The following is a 20,370-nucleotide window of genomic DNA, read 5'->3' as shown; positions in this document are numbered from 1 at the left end:
CAACCACTAACGATTAGATCCACTTAACCCAAAGTAAAAATGAACGCCTTGAAACAATTACTCTGATTGAAGGAGACTGAACTTTTGTAGATAAAATTTAACACATTTCTATTCCTTTAATCCTTGCTGAGTTCCTCAGGGGAATACCTAAGAGGAATCCTAAACGATTTAGTGGTGAAAGATTTAAATGCCATTTTTAATTGATAGATAAAACCGAAGGAAGTTGGCACTTGGTCACGGTATTTAAACAATAGAAATTTTTATTATTTGACCTTTTTCAGTACATGTTTTATCCCGTGGTGAATTGCCTGAAGGAGGAAATTTTTTAAGGCTACTAACATGAGTGAAATGTTTTTTGCAGCGAGCTCTGAGTAGCAGTGCGCACGTTTTAAAGTCCGTCTGACAAGTATTAGTACTTCTTGATTTATCGGTTAGCACTGAAGTCTGTTTTCATTGATATTTTTAGAATTACCTCAAAATAAACCTGTTATCTCTGGATAGACTAATTCACAGTCTGACATCGACCAATGAGCGTGCGTGGCCCCAGAGAGACGTGATCAAAATATCCGCCATACTGAGGAATTACTCCATTACTATCTCAGAAACGTTCAAGGGTTTTTTTCCCGGATCGGCTGAAGCGTAGGTTCTGCTTAGTTAGTGAGGTGATGAGTAGGAAACAATAGATTGAATTTCCTTTCATGCTTCTGACCTCGGTATCGTCCAATTGGATGTAAATCTCGACCCTTCACACGCTTCAGCACAGCGGGATGTGATGTAAAAATGACGTCGCTCACTCTATGAATCGTTTTGAAGGATCATAGAAGGCTCAGTTGTTGAGGAAAATCTGTTATGACTGAAACGCTCTCACAAAGGGAAATTTAGTGAGTAGTCAATCTCTTTCTCCTGATTATTCTAGTAGCTTGTGTTCGATTTAGCTAACAAGTAACCGGTACACCGTTGGTAGCGTTGTTATTTCCGTTATTTCAAGTCATAAGCATGAAATTTTTTTCTAGCTGCGCCGTTTCTATGTCTGTTTGGCGTTTGGCGTTTTTCACCGCGTGCCACATAAAGTTCCAACAATAATCAGTAATGTCTGCGAAGATTTTCTTCGGCATCATAAAAAGATCACCCTTTGTTTTGTCTTTGTCAGCACTGGAGCACGCGAGAAAACATCAGAAATCTTTTATCTCTTTTAACGCACACTTATTTCACTTAATGATGCATTCAATGATCTTTCGCTTTGCTTCACACAAAGATATGGTAGAATTTGCAGTCAAATCCCCTATTAGGCGAAAAGGCAATCCAGCTAGCGTCTTTAACGATTCTTTCGCGCGTATTCAGATTCTGCCCATCTTCTCAGTGACGTTGTTGGTTCAGTAAACATAGTAAATTACATTAACAAGCAATTGAGTTCCTGTATGGCAAAGAGGAACTTAGAACAAGAGCTTGGTTTTAGCATGATCAAAACTTGAGTCATTCTAAGCATGCCCTTCTTCTCAGTGCCGTTATTGGTTCAGTAAACATACCAAATTACGTTAACAGGCACTTGAGTTCCTGTAGGGCAAAGAGGAACTTAAAACTGGAGCCCGGTTTCAGCAAGATTAGAACTTGAACTATAATTTCCTCAATATCTAATTTCCTCAATAAATAATTTCATATTTTCCTGCTTTTACCATCGCCCGATATCAAAGTTGAAGGCAATAAAAAGTAGAGGACTAAGATTTTTCCCTGCTCCTAGGACTATACCTTGATTGTGCAATTAATAAAATGCATTGCATAATGGTCCAGCCGAACAACAGAAGGGAAAAAAAAAGGAAACACTTATAACCGAAGTTCAGCTCGCCAAAGAACTGAACGATCCAGCGTATCTGTACCGATATTTGTCGATTCAACTGAATCAGTAAAGGCCCTTATCATCATATCATCAGGTTTAAGATTTCATTAGCTTTATTTCAACACTAAGGGTCAACATTTAATTGAATTTGCTGCAGATTTGGTTCATCGATTCATCTCCCCTGCAACTGTTTGCAGCTCGCCCCTCAAATCTCTCAAGTACATTTACACCACAAGCGACAAAGCTATATTAAAAAATGGTCAAGTTGGTAGTTTTGGTGACGGCGGTAGCTCTGAGTATCTGCTTCTTTCTCCAAACTTCAGGTATGTAACTTTAACGTAATTAATAAATCTGGGTCGTCTCAATTTCGCCTTGAGCAAGGTATTTTCCGGGGGGGGTTTAGACATTACAGTCCTGTATCGGACGGTGTACATAATGACCTTTTCCGACGGACGGTTGAAACGATGAAAATTCTTCCTTTCATCTATGTGTGACTTGCACTTCGCGCTCGCCTCGCGCTTGCCTCTGTTTGCCTGAAAAACGCAAAAAATAATACCGGTTCTGGAGGGCCGATATTAGAATAAAGATTGCTTTCACCAACCTCAATAGGATCTCATTCTGTCGTCGCGTTCCGATACCTTCCCTTTGCTCTCAATTCTGAGAATTATAACTGGTTTCCTATTATCACATCAGACTTATTGCAGGGTTTGTGGTCCCTAAGTTTTTTTTCTTCGTCCTAAAATGGATTGCACACTGATTTTTTTCAAACTGTCACCCACTCTCCCGTATCAAGATTTAGGCCAGATAGCCCCCCCCTCCTCATTCGCAGAAAGTTTCATATTCTGTCTTCTTTTCATGAGCTCGAAGCTTTCTTCAAACGACAAACGTTTTTCATTAAGCAGATAAATCTATTTCGCTCGCTCATTTAGCTGTATAAAATATCCTTCTCGAAAGGAAGAAAAGGTGATCTGGGACTTAAACAATTATAAAGTCCAGAAATGGACCGATTCGTGGCCGCTAGCCAATTGTATTATTCTGCCAGAAAGATTCCCTGGTATCAAATTCATCCCAAGCAACCGGCAAGGTTCCAGAAAAACTTGAACTCCTTTTTCAGTAATTTTCTACTCATCAGGGATCACTGTACCTGACAGGGACTGGATCCTTTTGCGAGAGTCATCAGTTAGTATTTTTAATTGGGGCATTTCGTAGCTAAAACAAACTTAATGGAAACCTGCTTTGCCTCATGATCATAGTACACTGAACTGCTTATTTTTACCGCGGAACACGAAGCATATTTTTGGCTTTTCTTAATGCACCGTGCATGTAACTACTTGTCATCGACTACCAAATCGGAAAATTGAAGGTGAACGCTGGCGTATCACATCAAAAATTGTGTAGCCATGGAACAAACCGGAACGATTTAACTCAGGAATTGAGGTCTCGACCTTAAAGTAACAATGCCAATGGCTTGTCCTTCTTGAGGATCTAAGGAATCTCGTTTTTCGTCTTTGCAATTATTGTTTTTATTATTGATTCAATCCACTTCGTTGCTGTTTTTCCACAGTAATTTGTGTGTCAACATAATGATTCCATTTCATTCTTGGCCAATTCTTTCGGACTCTAAATGCCTCGTGACATATCTCCGTTCACAAATCAATTTCTGGACGAATTAAGACGCAAAGCATCTATTTTAACATATTTTTAGTTTCAACGTTTCTTGCCAAAAATATTGAATGTCTGCTGTCTTCTCTCTTGCCATTGTTGATTCAGCAAACACAGTGATAAGTTCCTGTATTGCAAAGAGGAACTTATAAGTCCTTAAAAGACTTAACGCCAGAGGCACGTTTCAGCAAAAACATAACTTGTGCTTTTATTACATTTCCTTGTATTAAATTGCTCTTTCCCTTTGCTATTATACAGTCGCCCGGTTAAAAAAGACCAATGAAATTAAAAACACGAGCGGTTACTTTACAGCCGCAACCACGGCCTCAAAAGCTGAGGAAGTGAACAAAAAAGCAATTGATTAAAGTAGGAATGCCATGGATGGTTAAATTTAGGAATTCAGGTTAAGCCAGTGCCTGTTTGACCTAAAATCATTAAGATGATTAATTTTGTAATCCGCGGAAATCTTGACAATGCCTGACGACCTTATCAAAATATTTTTAATGCTTGTAGATCTCTTGAAAAGGTATACAAAGGCTTTAAAATTTAGTTGGGACACTTAACATTAACTATGACGGGCTAAAACTGCAGTTAACATTGAAAATTGCTGCAAGATAATACAATTTTTCATTCGCTCATAGTTATTTTTAAATTTCAAACGTAATCTTTGGATGATTGATCTCAGCTCACTTATAGTTAATCGAGATTGCAGGCATATTACTCTTACCATTAAAAGCTCTATAGCTATCAGAAATCTTTGGAGACAAATAAAATTCTTTAGGGGGATGACGATGGATAGGTCAGAGTATGGGTGGGAGGGAAGGGAGCCTTCTCGACACTCCTCCCCAAGCTCCTACCTGCAAGGTTTTTGCCACGTTTTGATGTTTTCTGTGATCTATCACTTTACAGACCCACGGCAACATGGAATCGATTTGTTTTATATGAGAAAGAAGCAAAAAAAAGTCTTAATCATGACGTCATCTATGCGTCTTTCTTCCAATAAGTCACTAAAAATGCGCGGGTAACTCAGCTAATCATACAAATTCAAATTAAACATGGTGGCTCGAAAAAAGATGGCGAAATACTCTTTTCTAAATTCGCGCTCTTTTGTTTTAAAATGCACCAAGGGCAGAAGAAACGTTTTGTGTCTCTCGAGTTCATTACCCACTTTTCAAGCAGAGACTCTAAGCAAAAAAAGATAAACTTCCCCAAGACCCTCAAACAAATGAGCAGTTCCTTTAGTATCCTATATTCAGGTAATTTAGTGTTAACAACTAGTTTGAAAACGTAAATTGGTCACCGTAAAGAGCAAAAAAGCTCACTTTCGAGCGTTAGCCCTTCGTCAGAGCAATTGCTGAAGGGCAACGCTCGAAAGGGTTAACGAAGGGCTAACACTCGAAACGTCAGCTTTTTTACTCTTTACGGTGGCCAATTTACGTTTTCAACCTAGTTGTTAACACTAAATTACCTGCTTCACTCTCCTACCGACGTAGTACCACAGTTTCTTTAGAAACTTACCCCCTTTATTAATTTATCCTATATTCAGTTGCATTCAGTCTAATAGTTGCAATTAAGGGGAAGGAGAAATGAAGAGCAAACGGAAATGGAGCAGAACACAATTTGCAGGGCGTGAAATTAATTTTTTTTTTCTGGTAGCCACTTGGCTCCTAAATTCTTCAAAGTGGTAGCCAATTCAAAAAAAGTCGGTGGCCATTTTCAAAGACAAACAAAACCTTTTTTCACGCTGTCAAAGTTCTAGATAGACCCTCCAAAATTAACTTAGGGAAAAGATCTCTAACGTTTTACAAAGTGGACACTAGGATGGATGATATACAACGTTAAAGCTCACCTAAATCCAAGATGGTGTCCGGTTATCGATTAAGATGCGTGTGCTGAGTTTTGGAAACAAACTTAACGAGGAAGTTTGCCGCGGATTTGTCTTTGCAAATCTTTTTTATTCACTATATCTCTCGGTAAGGTTGTGATGAAACATTCTGGTCGCCATTTTGGCGACTAATTTTCAAGACTTGGTCGCCCAAGTGAAAAATTTAGTCGCATTGGCGCCTGTATCAGGCGCAATTTCACGCCCTGATTTGGGTTGTGATTGCTACTTGCAAATTAGCCCGTTCACAATCGCCACTTACCCTCTTAAAAAAAAAAAAAAAGGAACGGGGCGTAAATTGTAAATTTGGAAGAAAACAAACTCCGCATTAGATAATTGGCAAGAGGATGTGTTGATATCCTCTTGATAATTGGCTAATTTAGTGATGTTTGCATTTCTGTTGAACGAGAGAGCATTTTCCGAGTAGATTGAGTCAAGTGTTAGAATAAATGAAACTGTTGCCGTAAACGTCTCTTCAGTTAATCCCGTTGTTATGCGATATATTACGTTTCACTTCCCTTTATTGCAGAGGCAAAACGTCCTGCCGGGCAAGGATTTTGTTTCCAGAGGTACAACCAAAAAACTGGAGAATGCAAGAAAAGAATGAAAGTATTCAAGCAACTGAAAGGCGATTGTTGCTCACATGGCGGCGGAGGATGGAGCTCTAAAAAAAAAGACAGAACAAGATGTGAGCCTTGTAAGACTTCTAATAAAGGTAAATTGGGCTTCAGTTGGGAACTATATTTGAAAATGGAAGTAATACAGGCTGTAACTGCGTGCATTTAATGAATTAATTGGGAAACGCTTTCTTTTCACGCGAAACGGCCGGTTTTATCTGACGAACGTCCAACGGCAAACGATTTAATTCGAAATTGTTTTTCAGGCATTTTATGACGTTAACACGTTTTGACACACCATTTAAAAAAAAAAATAATTGGCGACAATAACAAGGGATTTTTTTAACAACAACATTAATTTTAATGGACGTTGCGGTACTATACGGTCGATAATCACGACTAGTTTTAGCGAGTGTAGTAACGAAGAAATACGATGAGGAACCAAAAAGATATGATGAGGAACAAAAATAAAGCGTTGATGGAGAAGGCGACTAGTTCGTGACGTGTGATTGCATCAGCTGTTGTCAAATCTTCTTGTCCTGTTTCTGGAAATGTTTTTTGTCACCATCAACACTGGCACCACAGGTGCACAGCGGAGTTGTACCATGGTACGTGCATGTTTCGTCGATGTACAAATACAAACTTTGTCCTGCAAACTTTTTACAGAAATCCAGGTTTAAAATTAAGAACATTTAGGCCACTGAAAAAATATGTCAAAGTAACAGCTCGCCACGCTCGGGTGGACTCCAATGAATACCGTATTTCCTCGAATAAGCGCCCACGGTCTAATAAGCGCCCTCCCCCGAATAAGCACCCACTCCCAAGGCCATTATATCAAACAAGCACCCCCTTCGAATAGGTGCTCCCCTCCCTACTTCCCTATTTTTTAAATAGTAGGGATACAAGGAAAAACTGTATCTATTGCCACTTTATCTGCAACTTTTTAAGCTTCAACCAAATATAATCAGCGTGGGTTAATAATTTCTAAATAAGTGCTCGTCTCGATTAAGCACCCTCCTTCCGACATGTGCCCCCCAATTTAGCCGAAATTTCAAATTAACACACGGGTGCTTATTCGAGGAAATACGGTACTTAGCCTTTTTACTGGATAACTGAAGTTTACGATCATAAAATGAGTAAAGGTAGTAATGTCATCTCTTAGGAATGAATTTGAATTGTTTAAAATCATTTTTCTTAGTAACAAGTTACTGGGGACCCTGGAATGCGTGGAGTAAATGCAACGCGACGTGTGGTCCTTCATTTGAAGTCCGTAACAGAACATGCATCTCTAAGGGAAAGCCAAACTGTAAGGGATCTGGAGAGGAATGGAAACGCTGCAATACACCACCCTGTCCAAGTATGTATTGAGGGAGGGGTGGGAGGGTTCCAAGTATTTATTAGGGAAGGGGAGAGACAGGTAATATCACAATTTTGTCACTTTTCGTTTGATGTTGAAAATTAATCAATTTGCAATGAAAACCTCAAAATGTCACCCTTTGTATATGTGTTAGGCAGTGCTGACAAGCACACCTACAGAAAGACACATCAACTGCCCGATAGACAGACAGACATATTGCTTATGTTTACAACAAGAACCGACCAAACCATCGACACGGTATTCAAGTTTCCGTTGCGATTAAAATTATTTTCAAGATCAATCAATTCTATCCGAGACGCAGAGCTTGTTTATGAGGATTCGATTTCACTAGTGATATTTTCAGTATTTCGTGCAAAAACATCACTCCATCGCCAATCAGGTTATACTTTGTAATTGTAATGATGAAGTAGCCATTTGCGCGAAAGTATTTTTATCTCTTCGCCACAATATTTGATTTCGCAGAAAAAAGGTTGTGAATAATTTAATTTGTCGCATATCAAAGATGATGGCGCAGCGATTGGTACCAAAACCAACACTGATCCGTACCACCTCCAAAGACGCCCGACCCTGCTGGCTGGCAATGGAGGTCCCTGATGAAATTTCACATGATCATCGTCTCACCTTCCTTTTTAGATGTTTTTCTTTTTTTCTAACTTCCTTCACTAATTTTTAAGGGAGTTTACAGGTTTCCTTCCTTTGTTATTTCATTCTTAGTCGATGGTGGTTGGTCTGACTGGGGTAACTGGACAAGGTGCTCGGTGACTTGTAGGAATGGCACACAAATACGAACTAGGACCTGTACCAATCCTCCTCCGCAGTTTAATGGCAAAGAGTGTCAGGGGAAACTGGAAGATGGAAGACCTTGTATGGAACAAGAGAAATGCCCGAGTGAGTTTCAATGATTTTGATTTTGTCGTTTTGTTAACTACTGAGAACAAGCACATGGTTTTGGATGCTACAGGGATAAGGTTCGAAGGTTTAATTGACTGTGAAAAACAAGAAAGAGTCAACGCTTAGTAAGTAAGTAAAACACGGTTGGCCTGTCAACTGAGCTGATTTCCACAGTTAGGGACCTATGGTTAGAAATACTGAATTTAAAATCCGAATCACTACGTTTAAAAAATAATCACGTGAATCTAAGATGGTGAGAAGGTATAAGTGTTAATTTTTGTTTGAAGAGATGATTAAGTTTCGTACAATCGGATGTCTTCAGGGCGTGAGTTCCATAGTTTAGCACCACTATTAGAAAATTTATTTTGTTAGGTATTCGGTCACAGGCAAAGGCAACTGCAATGAGGTAGGGGGAGCCCCTGAGATTGTAGTGAGTAGTATCGAGGGCCTGGGGACTAGATCTAAGTTCGAGAACCAGCAAATCAATGGTAAAACTTAAGATCTAAATGAACTATATCGATTATGTTTTTAAGTTGACGGGGGCTGGGGCGATTGGAGCGCATGGGCAGGATGTAGTTTGACGTGTGGGATTGGAACAAGACAACGTGAGCGAAAGTGTGACTCACCAAAACCTCAGTATGGTGGCCAAATGTGTAAAGAAAGTGAAAGACTTGATATAAAACATTGCAGGGAACAAAAATGCCGAGAAGGTTTGTTTGAAGATTACATTATAATAAATGTTAGTCCTAGTTTATTTATTTATTTATTTTATTTATTGATGAGCCTAAGTTATGGGTCACTTTGGATTATTGACTGCCAATGAGGAGGGCATCGTCAGAATACCTCAGACCATTATGGGGGGATCTGGAAATCTGGTAAGTTTTCTTATGACGCAAGCAAACTCCTTCGACAGCCTTCCCCTCCCCTCCCCCTCGTTAGGCAAGAAATAAAGACCAATACCTCATCGCCATTAGGATGTGTCAGGCAAGATGGAGTACTTCCTGTATTGTGTTGGTGATGGTGCTTACAAGTCCTTACCTCTTCGGTTCTCAAACTTGGTTTTTAATGTTTTACAGAATTCTCAGGATCCGGTTCAGGAGATGGCTGGGAAAGTGGTGATGGATCAGGATCCGGCTCTGCGGGGTCTGGGTCTGGGGCAGACGACGGGTGGGAGATAGGTGGTAGAAGGAGAAAGAGAGCCTGGAGCGATGATGAAGACTTACGATGAGTGATAGATGTTACGTCTACGTTGGAAACGTCCTCAAGAGTTCCTTTATAGAGTAGTTAAGCGATCGTTTCTTTTCTTATAATTTTATAATGAAAATGTTACGCTTTTAAAAATTAGGGAGGGGGTGGAGAGTCGCCGATGATGATCCGCCAAAGACGTAGCAAAGGGTCATTCAGAGTTTTTTTTTCCTTGAAAATTTGCCAACCAAGTGGTGCAAAAGATTTGCAGTAGTGCGTTAGACGTAGAGGTGATGATTAAAAATGTTTTAGTTTCTTAAGTTATTTTTTTTCTTTAGAAGAGATATAAACTATGACTAAAAATATCAACATCTGTCAGAAAAGTAATCAAACATTTGATGTCTTCAAAATGTTTTAACTTGTAACCAGAGACTGAGATTTTGTCACCATGTTTTGTCGTTTTGAAGGAAATGGTACAAGTTTCTCGATAAATTCTACTTTGCCATTGAAACTTTAGTGAATTTGATACTTTTTCGGTCAGAACTGATTGAGCAATAACGACTTATCCAAAGTAATAACAGTTATGAAATTTAAGAATTCATCTAAGAGTCTAATAGTCAGAAGTTGTTAGAAAAATATGAATATCTAGAATACTTAGTTAAGAATATTTGACTAAGGTTTACAAATAAGGCGAAGATTTTATCTATCTTCAGAATACGAGTGGAGTCGGGAATCAGGAGCTCGTTACAGTCTCTGACGAAGTTTGATATAAGCTTCACTGAATTATTTTTATAAGGTTTGCGTGAGTTTCCCTCGTATAATCATGTTCCTACTGGTTACATTTTTGAAGTTCAAATAAATAAAATATTTTGGCAAATTAGTGATAATTTCCTTCTAGTTATCAGTTGTACATAGCTACGAACAGTTTGTCTTGTTTTCGTTTAGTTATGTCAGTTCCGAGCATCTATACGAGGCTATTGTTCCCCCTTCCCCCTTCCCTCGACACAATTATTGATCACCACATAGGGGAAAGCCGTAGACGGTTCAGTAGGGCAATTGTTTTTTTCAAAGAACGGACTGGGCCCGAAAGATTCAGCTTTTACCGTCAAAAGGGGGAGGGGAGGGTGCTAGAAAGGAGAATCAAGGAGAGTGCGGATGACACCAAGAAGAAGATTTTAATCGTTTTATTGTTTTTTTGGATGTTTGTTTTGTTTTGTTTGTTTGTTTTTTAAGCTAACATCGATCCTTCAACGTGATCGGTTTTGCCTTTTGGGTATCGATTAAAAAGGAGGATCCTCATAACAGTTCAACTTTGAAGGTTTATTCGTCCCCAGGAGCAATAATGGGCTCCTGTTCGTCCCTTGTTACGCATGATAGATGTAATGCAATTTGCACTGATTACTCAGCACTGAACTACACTTCGTCTGACGTCAGTGTTTTGAATATTTAATGAGGTCCTTTCGGTTCATCCCTTTTAACCGCGACCAAATAGGTCATATTTACGTAAAGTAACACTATTTGGAGCACCCACGCCATATTGACCATCTAACTTCAGTTGTGAAATTCTACGGTACACAAAATTAGCATTTATTAAGCGAAGATGAGGTTATTAATTCTCTCGCTCCTCTGCAGCTTTGTATATTTGCTCGCACTTCAGACTAGCTGCTTTGCTGCAAAGTTTACGATGTTTCCTATGGTGGGTCGGAGTCACTACTTAGTTCTTGCGAGGATAGGAGAAGAATTGGAAAGCAGAGGTCATGAGGTGAAGTATAAATGTTCATGGAGATCACATTTCATTACAACTTATGAGTTTAGTAAATTTTTTGGTTCGATATCCAACTTACTTCGCTTAGTTAGGGTAAGTGGCCCACAGTTGTTAATTCGGCGCCGGAATCAACCAAAAATTACCGTTCCACGGTTCCCAAACCGCGCTCCCGTCCAGTTTAAACACTGAGATTTTTATATCAGGTCATTTTTTTAAAAATTATTCTAAGCCTCTACAAGCCGAGTCTAAAGAAAAATATGGAGAAATGAGCGATTTAGTGTGACGAATCGCTACCTTACGCTTGAGTAATTGAAGCTGTCACGCTGTTTCCGCTCTCTGATTGGATGATAAGAAGCAGTAATGCAAGTCAATCAGAGAAGATAAAACCGAGCAACCGTGACAGCCGGTTCGTCGGATGTGACTGAAGCACCGTTTGTCTCTTTCTCCGTAAACATATTACACATTAAATATATAAAGTAAGCAACAGATACACAAAATATAATTGTTAACCTTCAAAGCAGCTTATCAGATAAACTGAAAGGTTTATGAGGTACGCTACACATAGAACTTCATGGATGCACAAATAATCAAATGGAGCCTTAAGAAGCGACGTGTGCGAACGAGGAGTCATGGTTTTTCCTCGAGTACTTTCATACTTTTGCACGCCACGATAGCTCGCATACTCGAGAGACGATCCCTTTAAAAAGTCTCAGTGGTAAGATATTTTTACTCTCTTTTCCTTTCAAAAACTCGCTCACTTGCTTTTTGCCCTTTGTATTCTCCCAAATAAGGTGTTGATTATTGTGGGGGATTGTGAAAAGTTTGCTGCGAAGGACCCCCGTGTACGAACATTCAAGTGCTCAGAAGATCTCACCAAACTTGACCCAACCAAGATAGATCACTTGATGAAGTTTTGGTTTGACAACTGCGATGCAATACTCAGCAACCCTGAGATCATGAACCGAGTCAAATCTTCCGATGCTGTTATTGGAGATGCTGCGTTCCAGTGCTCGTATTTGATCGCCGATAAATTCTCCTTACCACATGTTACAGTCTTGATGAGTCCTCTCAGTACCGGTTCGGTGTTGCAGTTAAACTTTGCACAACTTCCGTCCTACATACCCCAGTTCACCTCCGGATTCACCGACCACATGAATTTTCTTCAGAGAGTGAAGAATACCATGCAACACTTATTTCATCAATTGATGGTTCTTCCGAAAATAGACAACGTCTACGGACCGCTAAAGAAGAAGTATAACATCACACCAAAGAAATCCCTCCGAGAGACTTACCAAAAAATTGACCTTGTCCTTGTTCAATCGGATCCCCTCGATTATCCAAGGTTTCATTTACCGAGTGAGAATCACACTTTTGTAGCTAACTTACCGGTAATGCTTATCCAAAATTTATCTTTAGGCTAACCGTTTAAATGAGAAAGGAAAGGAAAGACACCGAGGCAGTTAACAAACCCAATAAATTTCAATCCTTACTCTCCCTTTTTTCTTCTATTCTCTAGTTTTCCCTCCTTTTCTGTAATCTGAGATTAAAACTCAACATCACTTTCTACGTTTACAACAGTAAAACTACCACTCATGCTTTTAGACAAGCAATCTCCATGTTTTTCTCAAAAGTAACAAGTGGTAGGCTTCTCTCTAAGGGAACGTTATCATCAGAACTTCATGTGTGTAATTTTATTTCTTTTCTATTTTTTATTTCCAGATACTAAACTGGTTGGTCCATTACTCTCAAGTCCGGCCAAACCCCTCCCAGGTGATCTTCAACAGTTTGTCATGGGGTCTGGGGACGAAGGTGTTATACTTGTGTCGTTCGGATCGATTCTGTCTCAGATAGACGATCAAACAATTGAAAGAATGGCAGCTGTGTTTTCTAGCTTACCACAGAGAGTTATCTGGAAACTTGATGCAGGTAACTGAGTTATGAGTTTGGTCGATGTGTTGTTGTTGGTGCTGTTTATTAAATTCAGTGTACACAAGCCAAGGTGGACTATTAAAATAAAGTTTACCTTCCTTTGCTCCCGTGTGAGAAGCTGGTATTTGACTACAAGTACTGTTTGAGAAGGAATCTCAACACTCTGCTTTCATTATTGGCTTCTAAAGAGCGATTCTTTTGCTGTCTACTTTGAAGACTAAAGCCTTGATCTAGTTGTCATAACGACAACAAGGCTTCAATCAGAATATCAAAATTTGAAACCGTGCGTACGTAATTGTGTCACTCCTGGGAATTTTGATGTTTTTCTTTCCTTCCGTGATACAGAGGGCAAAAGTTTGCACCTTGGCGACAACGTCAAAGTGTCTTCCTGGCTTCCACAGAACGACATTCTGGGTCATCCAAAGACACGTCTGTTCATTGGCCATGCTGGAATGAATGGAATGTTGGAGGCTGCTTACCATGGAGTCCCTATGATTTGTGTGCCTTTCTTTGGAGACCAGTTTGACAACTCTGTGGCGGCAAAGCACTTTGGGATGGCAGAATTTTTGTACAAGGAGTCAATAACTGAGGGGAGTCTTGTAAAGTTAATAAACACTGTTCTTAACAAACCAAGGTAAGCGAAATCACGTAACGGCTAATAGCCGGTCATAAGACGTCTATGGTGGATTTGTCCATACCTTTGTCTTTCTTTATCGCAAAAGGGTATTTGAGTCCACTTTGAAAATCAAAAAGACCAAAGACTAACCAACATTTGTTTACTTTCAGTTACCGCGAGAATGCTGTCAGAATTTCCAGGTCTATCAAGCTGCGCCCGCGTTCTGCTATAGAGGCAGCCGCTGACTGGGTGGAGTACGCGCAAGCTCTAGGTGACTTGTCGTTTCTCAGACCACGAAGCCTGGATCTACCATTTTATCAGCTTTACCTTTTAGATGTATTAGCTCTGTTTCTTTTGCTGTCAATCATCGTTGTAGTCGCTGTTTATATAGTGCTCAGGTGTTTGTATCGTTTTTGCTGCAACAAGAAGCCGATGAAAGAAAAGCCGAACTAAAATATCGCAATGTTTTTGTTACAAAAATAAACTGAGACAACTTTATCATCATGTGTTTCCATCGTCCTCTGACAACAACAAGGAGCTGAGATTACAATCAGTGATGTTTTCCTCCTCATCCTACTTTCTCTTTCTGTTTCTGATTGTTATCGATCAGATAAGCTCCTCCTTAACTCTTTGACTCCCAGAAGCGATTAACTTGTAAATTCTCCCTATAACATCCATACATCATCCAACAAACAAGTAATGAGAATACCCAAACTTATCAAATAAAGTTGTTATCTCGACCTGGCACCAAAGTTTTGCGACTAATTTGGAAGGAAATCAGCAGCAGCTGGAGGGGAGAATTAACAAGCTGATCTTATGAATTACAGGTTTTAATGAAGCCTGGTTCCCTTCAGTTACCGTAGGTTTATGTGAGGAGAGAAAATACATGGAAACTCAAAATCACGAAAGTGTTCTCAGTTTTGATATAATCGTCTGTGCATGTAGTTATGTGGGGATTGAAATAAACACTGCATAAAGCAGATTAATTGTAAATAAATCACTGTAGAACGTTCCTCTTCACAAACGGTTTAAAGAGATGTTAGGAGGAGGGTTTGACGGTTGACAGTTCTATTTTTAGTCTTTTGATTTTGATGGTCAACCAACACAAAAATTATGCTTATTTTTGAAGACTATGCTACTTTTTCTTAAAATAGAAGAAACACAAAACAAACCCAAAATTATAGATTTTAATGTCGCTTTATCTGAGGTTTCATTTACAGTACTGAGGCATGATATCTTCTTAATTTTGAGGTTATTTAAGAAAATGAGCCGTTTGTTGTCCAATATCGAACATAGCTATGCTTTTCCATAGCTGTTTAATATCTCAAAGTTATCAACCTTTCCTCAGAGAAGAAGTGCGAAGCTAACTGTGTTCACTTTCGGTTAATTTTTAAAGCCTACATCAGCGGGAACTAACGTATTGTTTGAAAACAATCAGTAATTATTGTTCAAGGTCTTAAAAGTAAGCTTCACGTAACTTCGAGAAAAACTGAATAGGTCGTGGTCTGAATATAATACGTCAGTTCGTATTTAAAAGATTTAAAAACAAAGAACTTGATATTGGGTTAAACTCAAAGAGAAAATATCTTCCAAATAACTGTCAACCATCACAATAGGAAAAATAGCAATCAACTGTTAAAGCCATTCCCTGTAATCCAGGGAATACCTTTTTTATATCCTTCAGTAATGTCACGCAACATGTATTTTTACAAGTCAAATGCAAACATTCACATAGCTGAGTATCCAAAAAGAAACCACGCACCACAGAACGAGCTGCTTTTCGCGAAACGCATAGTGCTTTTCGAGAAGTCTATACTGACGACATTTTGAAACCAGCATCTCTGGATCATGACTTTGATACTCAGTCAACCGCTTACGTGCAGCATCGTATTGTTGTTTGCATATCAAACTATTAGCTTTGCTGCAAAATTTGCGATGATTCCAATGGCTGGTAAGAGTCACTACTTGGTTCATGCAAGGCTTGGGCAAGAGCTGGAAAACAGAGGACACGAGGTAAATTTAGTGCATTTAGGAATCGCAGTTCAAGATGCTGTGGCTTTTCACTGAAGGAAATCGAAGCGTAAGGATTTCTACACATATAGTACTGTGCCTTTGAAGCGAAAATTTTTGGCGTGTTTTTTTTTTTTTTAATAGTTGCATTTCAAATTTGGGATAAGGGACCCGAGTGCCTTGCGACCTGTCTGTGACCAATAATTCCGATTTGGCGGCCAAAAACTCGTGCCACTAAGCCTACGACACGAACAATTACATTGTATCTGCATATTTAGTAGTGATGGAGCGAATTCAACGGTGGAGATCGAAAGGAAAAATAAAGAAGAGATCTATTACATTTTTGGGGCTCCAAATAATGTTAGCGGCATGAATTTCTCACATAACTGGGCATTTCAATGCACTATGTTCCAAAGGGTAAAGCTTTATGTCAGAAATGGACCAGTTCATCCGTTACCCCGCCTTCGGGTCATTCATGAGACCTCGGGCACAGTTTTCATCTGACCTTCTGCCCGTTTGATAAAATGCATGCCAAAAATTATCGATATTCATTGGTTGAGAATTCGTCAATTTAACCTAAACAGTTCAGAAAGTTGAAACTGAGTGCAGAAAGTTGAAATTAAATTGATTGACTGGAGAGTCGCAAAAGCACAACAAAACAAAATAGCGGACAGGTTAACTATGATAAAGTAACAACGTTTTAATTCAGCACAAAAACTCCTAACGAAGTGCAAAACGACTGGCTAAAAGTCGGGAAGTCTTGAGGTTCCAAAATCGGCTATGACAAAAGTATTGATTAGTAGGAACCGGAGGCCCTGAACAAAATTCTCCGAGAGTTGACAAAGACAACAAACTGCAGGGTTGCAGGGTTGCGCAATTTGCTAAGCGTTTGAAAAATTTATTTGTGATGATTTATCCTAAAATTGCACTCGAAATCATGTGATTACTTTTACTTATAAAATGTGAGTTTTAAAATATTTGATAATGATTTCGAACCAATATTATCTTGCATCAAAGGCCTTTTAGAGTTTCATGATAAGACAGCGGTTGAAATGTAAAGTGTGTCATGTAAGCTGCAGAATTTGTTACCCACTTCAACTGCACATTATTTAAAGGCACTGACCGACCCTGTTCACACAATTTAAAACCGAACTCATCTCAAATATCTGGTGGTTAAGAATGAATCACGTCATCCTCTCTTGACCCTACAAACTCGAACTGCCAGGGAAACCAAAAACAACTTGATCGATATACTGGTGAGTTGAGTAAGCTAATACGTTTTCAACAATCAAAAAAATGCTTTTGACAGGAAATGACGCCGTAATACGACGTAAAGTGCAGTGTTTCAAACGCAGACGACCCTGGTTGTAGCTAATGGGGTTTAAGGCCCACAAGTTTAATTTATTCTCAGAAGGCTGAGTGTCAGGATAAGGTGAAGCAATTTCTTTCTTCCAGTGAGCAGAACGTCCACTCAAAAACATGAAATATGACTCATTCCTTCCAAACTAATCATTTAAGTGAATGTTATCTTATTAAACCAGGACTTATTACCCTTCCCAATGCCTTGTTTTTTGTTTGTCTTTATTTCATTTCTTAGACAGCTCAGAAAACACTTGGCCAAAGAGTCACGCTATTGTTTCGCGTGTATTCGTCTTCATGCACTCCTCTACAACTCAAAAAATGTCTCAGTGCTAGTTGCACAGGCTAGGCGTGATGTGTGTTTTCGCGGTTGCGGTATCTAATGACGGCTAAGACAATCAAAACTGGACCCCACTTTATTGCCTCTCTCACTGTATTCTTTCCTTACAAGGTGCTGATTGTCGTTGGAGAACGTGAGACGTATGCTGCAAAAGACCCACGTGTTCTAACATTCAGTTCCCCGGATGATATCAACAAACTTGACATGACCAAGATAGACAACCTAATGAAGTTATGGTTGTACAATTGTGATGCAATACTCAGCAACCCTGATGTCATGAACCAAATCAAATCCTCCGATGCTGTTATTGGAGATGCGCTGTTCTTGTGTTCGTTTTTGATCGCCGATAAATTCTCCTTACCTCATGTTACAGTCTTGATGAGTCCACTTAGTTCCGGTTCAATATTACCGTTGAACTTTGAAAACCTCCCTTCTTACCAACCCCAGTTTACCTCAGGTTTCACCGACCACATGAATTTTCTACAGAGAGTAGGGAACACTGTGCTATGCCTTATTCAAACGATAGCTCCTTACAATATTGACGGAGTCTATAAGACACTGAAGAAGAAGCACAACATCACACCAGAGAAAACTCTCCAGGAGACTTACCAGAAAGTTGACCTTATCCTTGTTCAATCAGGTCCCCTCGATTATCCAAGGCCTCTTTTACCGAGTAAGAATCACGTGTTTAAAGTCTATTTTACTAATTGAAAATCGAGTTACATACGAATGAGGCCCCGCAAAAGGGGGGGAGGGGAGGGGGGGAGGAGAGGGGGGAGGGGAGGGGGGAGGGGAGGGAGGGAGGGGAGGGAGAGAGGGGAGAGGGGAGGGGAGGGGGGAGTAAGAGCATTATGTATCATTAATTTTTGTCCTAACTATTCTGTACCCCTGTACTTATTTCCAGATACTAAACTTGTTGGCCCATTGCTCTCAAGCCCAGCCAAACCTCTCCCAGATGATCTTCAACGGTTTGTCATGGGGTCTGGGGACGAAGGTGTCATACTTGTGTCGTTTGGATCGATTTTGTCAGAGATAGACGATCGGACAATTGAAAGAATGGCAGCTGCGTTTTCCAACTTACCACAGAGAGTTGTCTGGAAACTTGATACAGGTAACCTGCCATTTTATTAGCTTTACTGTATATGCGCAAGCCAAAGTTGTTTATCAACCTTTTTCCCGTGCTAGAACGAAGTACCCGGCCACCAACTTTTGATTCTCTTAGCGATGATAAAAAAAGATTATGGTCTCGATCTTAAATTCGAACTTACGAGGCTGTGTTCGAACATCAAAGTTGTTCTAACGCACAATTGTATTGCTGGGAACTGTACTAGTCACGTCCATGCTGTTTTGCTGTTTAATTTACCAAATGTCCAATATTGTGCTTTTCTTGTTTGGAACAGAGGGCAAAAGTTTGCGCCTTGGCGACAACGTCAAAGTGTCTTCCTGGCTTCCACAAAACGACATTCTCGGGCATCCAAAGACACGTTTGTTCATTGGCCATGCTGGAATGAATGGAATGTTGGAGGCTGCCTACCATGGAGTCCCTATGATTTGTGTTCCCTTTTTTGCCGACCAGTTTGACAACTCTGTGGCCGCAAAGCACTTTGGGATGGCGGAGATTTTGCATAAGGAGTCAATAACTGAGGAGAGTCTTGTGACGTTAATAAGCACTGTTCTTAAAGATTCAAGGTAACTCAGATTATACAACGGCTAAAAGCTGGTCATGATTCATCTATGGTGGATTTTAAAAGCTGTTGTCTCTTTATCTTAGAAGCATTTGTGTCAATTAATGGCGTTTTTTGCGTTTTTAGCTACCGCGAGAATGCTGCTAGAATTTCCAAGTCTATCAAGTTGCGCCCACGTTCTGCCATCGAGGAGGCCGCTGAATGGGTGGAGTACGCGCAGGCTCAAGGTGACTTATCGTTCCTCAGACCACGAAGCCTGGATCTACCATTTTATCAGCTTTACCTTATGGACGTATTCACTCTTTTTATTTTCCTGTTAATCATCGTTGTAGCCGCTGTTTATTTACTGCTCAGGTGTTCCTATCGCTTGTGCCTCAGGAAAAGGCTGATAAAAGAAAAGTCGTTCTAATTGCCCTATCTTGAAACATGCGACTGTTGACTTTGCTCATGTGATCGGTGCTTTTACAAATTCGCGCATTTTTATAAGACCATAAAATTTTTCTAAATGGAGACTTATTCAGTTTGCTGTTGTCTTTCGAAAAATCTTCCAATACTATTCAATCCGAAGCGTACTTGTCACTTTGCTTTTCGCGAGGCGGAGGGGGGAGGTACTTTCTAGTAAGAGGCTAATGGGAATGTGCTGCTGGAGGGGATCGCTAATGTGCAAATATGCAACGGTGTCACACTGTAAAATCGGGAAGTAATACGGAGCAAAAAAATTTCCAAAATGGCCGCACTGAACGATCCAAGCGTTGTTTTTTATTTCTTTCAAGAGCGACATTATCTTGTTGGTCTCAAAAATTATCTGGATCAAAATCAAAAGATTAAAATTTGAGCATTATGCTTTAGGCGTCACCCCTGAAAAAAAGAATAATGCCTAAAATGATGCTCAAAATGTTGTTTTTATGTTTAATCTCAAGCTTTTGAGAGCCTCTTAAAAACCTCTGACTGCCAATTAATTGCCAATAAGGGAGGGGGGGGGGATCATAAGCCTTAGGGGGGATCAAGTTACTCGATAGTAAGACAACCAAAATCCTACCGACCCGACCTCCTCTCCTAAACCCAAGCGATAACTCATGACCTAAGAGTTAGCAAGAACTAGCCTCGGTCCCATTCCTTCAGAATTTCCATTGCAACCAATAATAATGTTTTGCAGGCTAAAGACGTTAAAATTTTGGCTGTTGGCACTAGAGGATGTAAGAAATTTAAGGGTCAAC

The 20,370-nt window shown here is 39.7% G+C and overlaps 2 protein-coding genes across 2 annotated transcripts; both read left to right on the top strand.

Annotated features, from left to right (window-relative positions):
• Positions 1-724: 724 nt before the first annotated feature.
• On the top strand, positions 725-10,326 carry LOC131774960 (thrombospondin-1-like). Its single transcript, XM_066165980.1, has 7 exons — positions 725-881; positions 1,992-2,157; positions 5,908-6,093; positions 7,194-7,352; positions 8,088-8,261; positions 8,798-8,974; positions 9,341-10,326. The coding sequence occupies exons 2-7, from the start codon at positions 2,091-2,093 to the stop codon at positions 9,490-9,492; spliced, it is 915 nt and encodes a 304-aa protein (XP_066022077.1). The 5' UTR covers positions 725-881; positions 1,992-2,090; the 3' UTR covers positions 9,493-10,326.
• Positions 10,327-10,943: 617 nt separating this feature from the next.
• Positions 10,944-19,562, top strand: LOC131774992 (uncharacterized). The gene is made up of 10 exons (XM_066165402.1): positions 10,944-11,211; positions 12,006-12,570; positions 12,934-13,140; positions 13,489-13,777; positions 13,930-14,206; positions 15,596-15,772; positions 17,580-18,141; positions 18,373-18,579; positions 18,869-19,157; positions 19,280-19,562. The coding sequence occupies exons 1-10, from the start codon at positions 11,050-11,052 to the stop codon at positions 19,560-19,562; spliced, it is 3,018 nt and encodes a 1,005-aa protein (XP_066021499.1). The 5' UTR covers positions 10,944-11,049.
• Positions 19,563-20,370: the final 808 nt, after the last annotated feature.

The sequence above is a fragment of the Pocillopora verrucosa genome, chromosome 4, assembly GCF_036669915.1.
Source record: "Pocillopora verrucosa isolate sample1 chromosome 4, ASM3666991v2, whole genome shotgun sequence".
In the NCBI taxonomy this organism is placed as follows: domain Eukaryota; kingdom Metazoa; phylum Cnidaria; class Anthozoa; order Scleractinia; family Pocilloporidae; genus Pocillopora; species Pocillopora verrucosa.
Note: the sequence above shows the minus strand (reverse complement) of the source record. Positions and strands in the feature narration are given on the sequence as shown.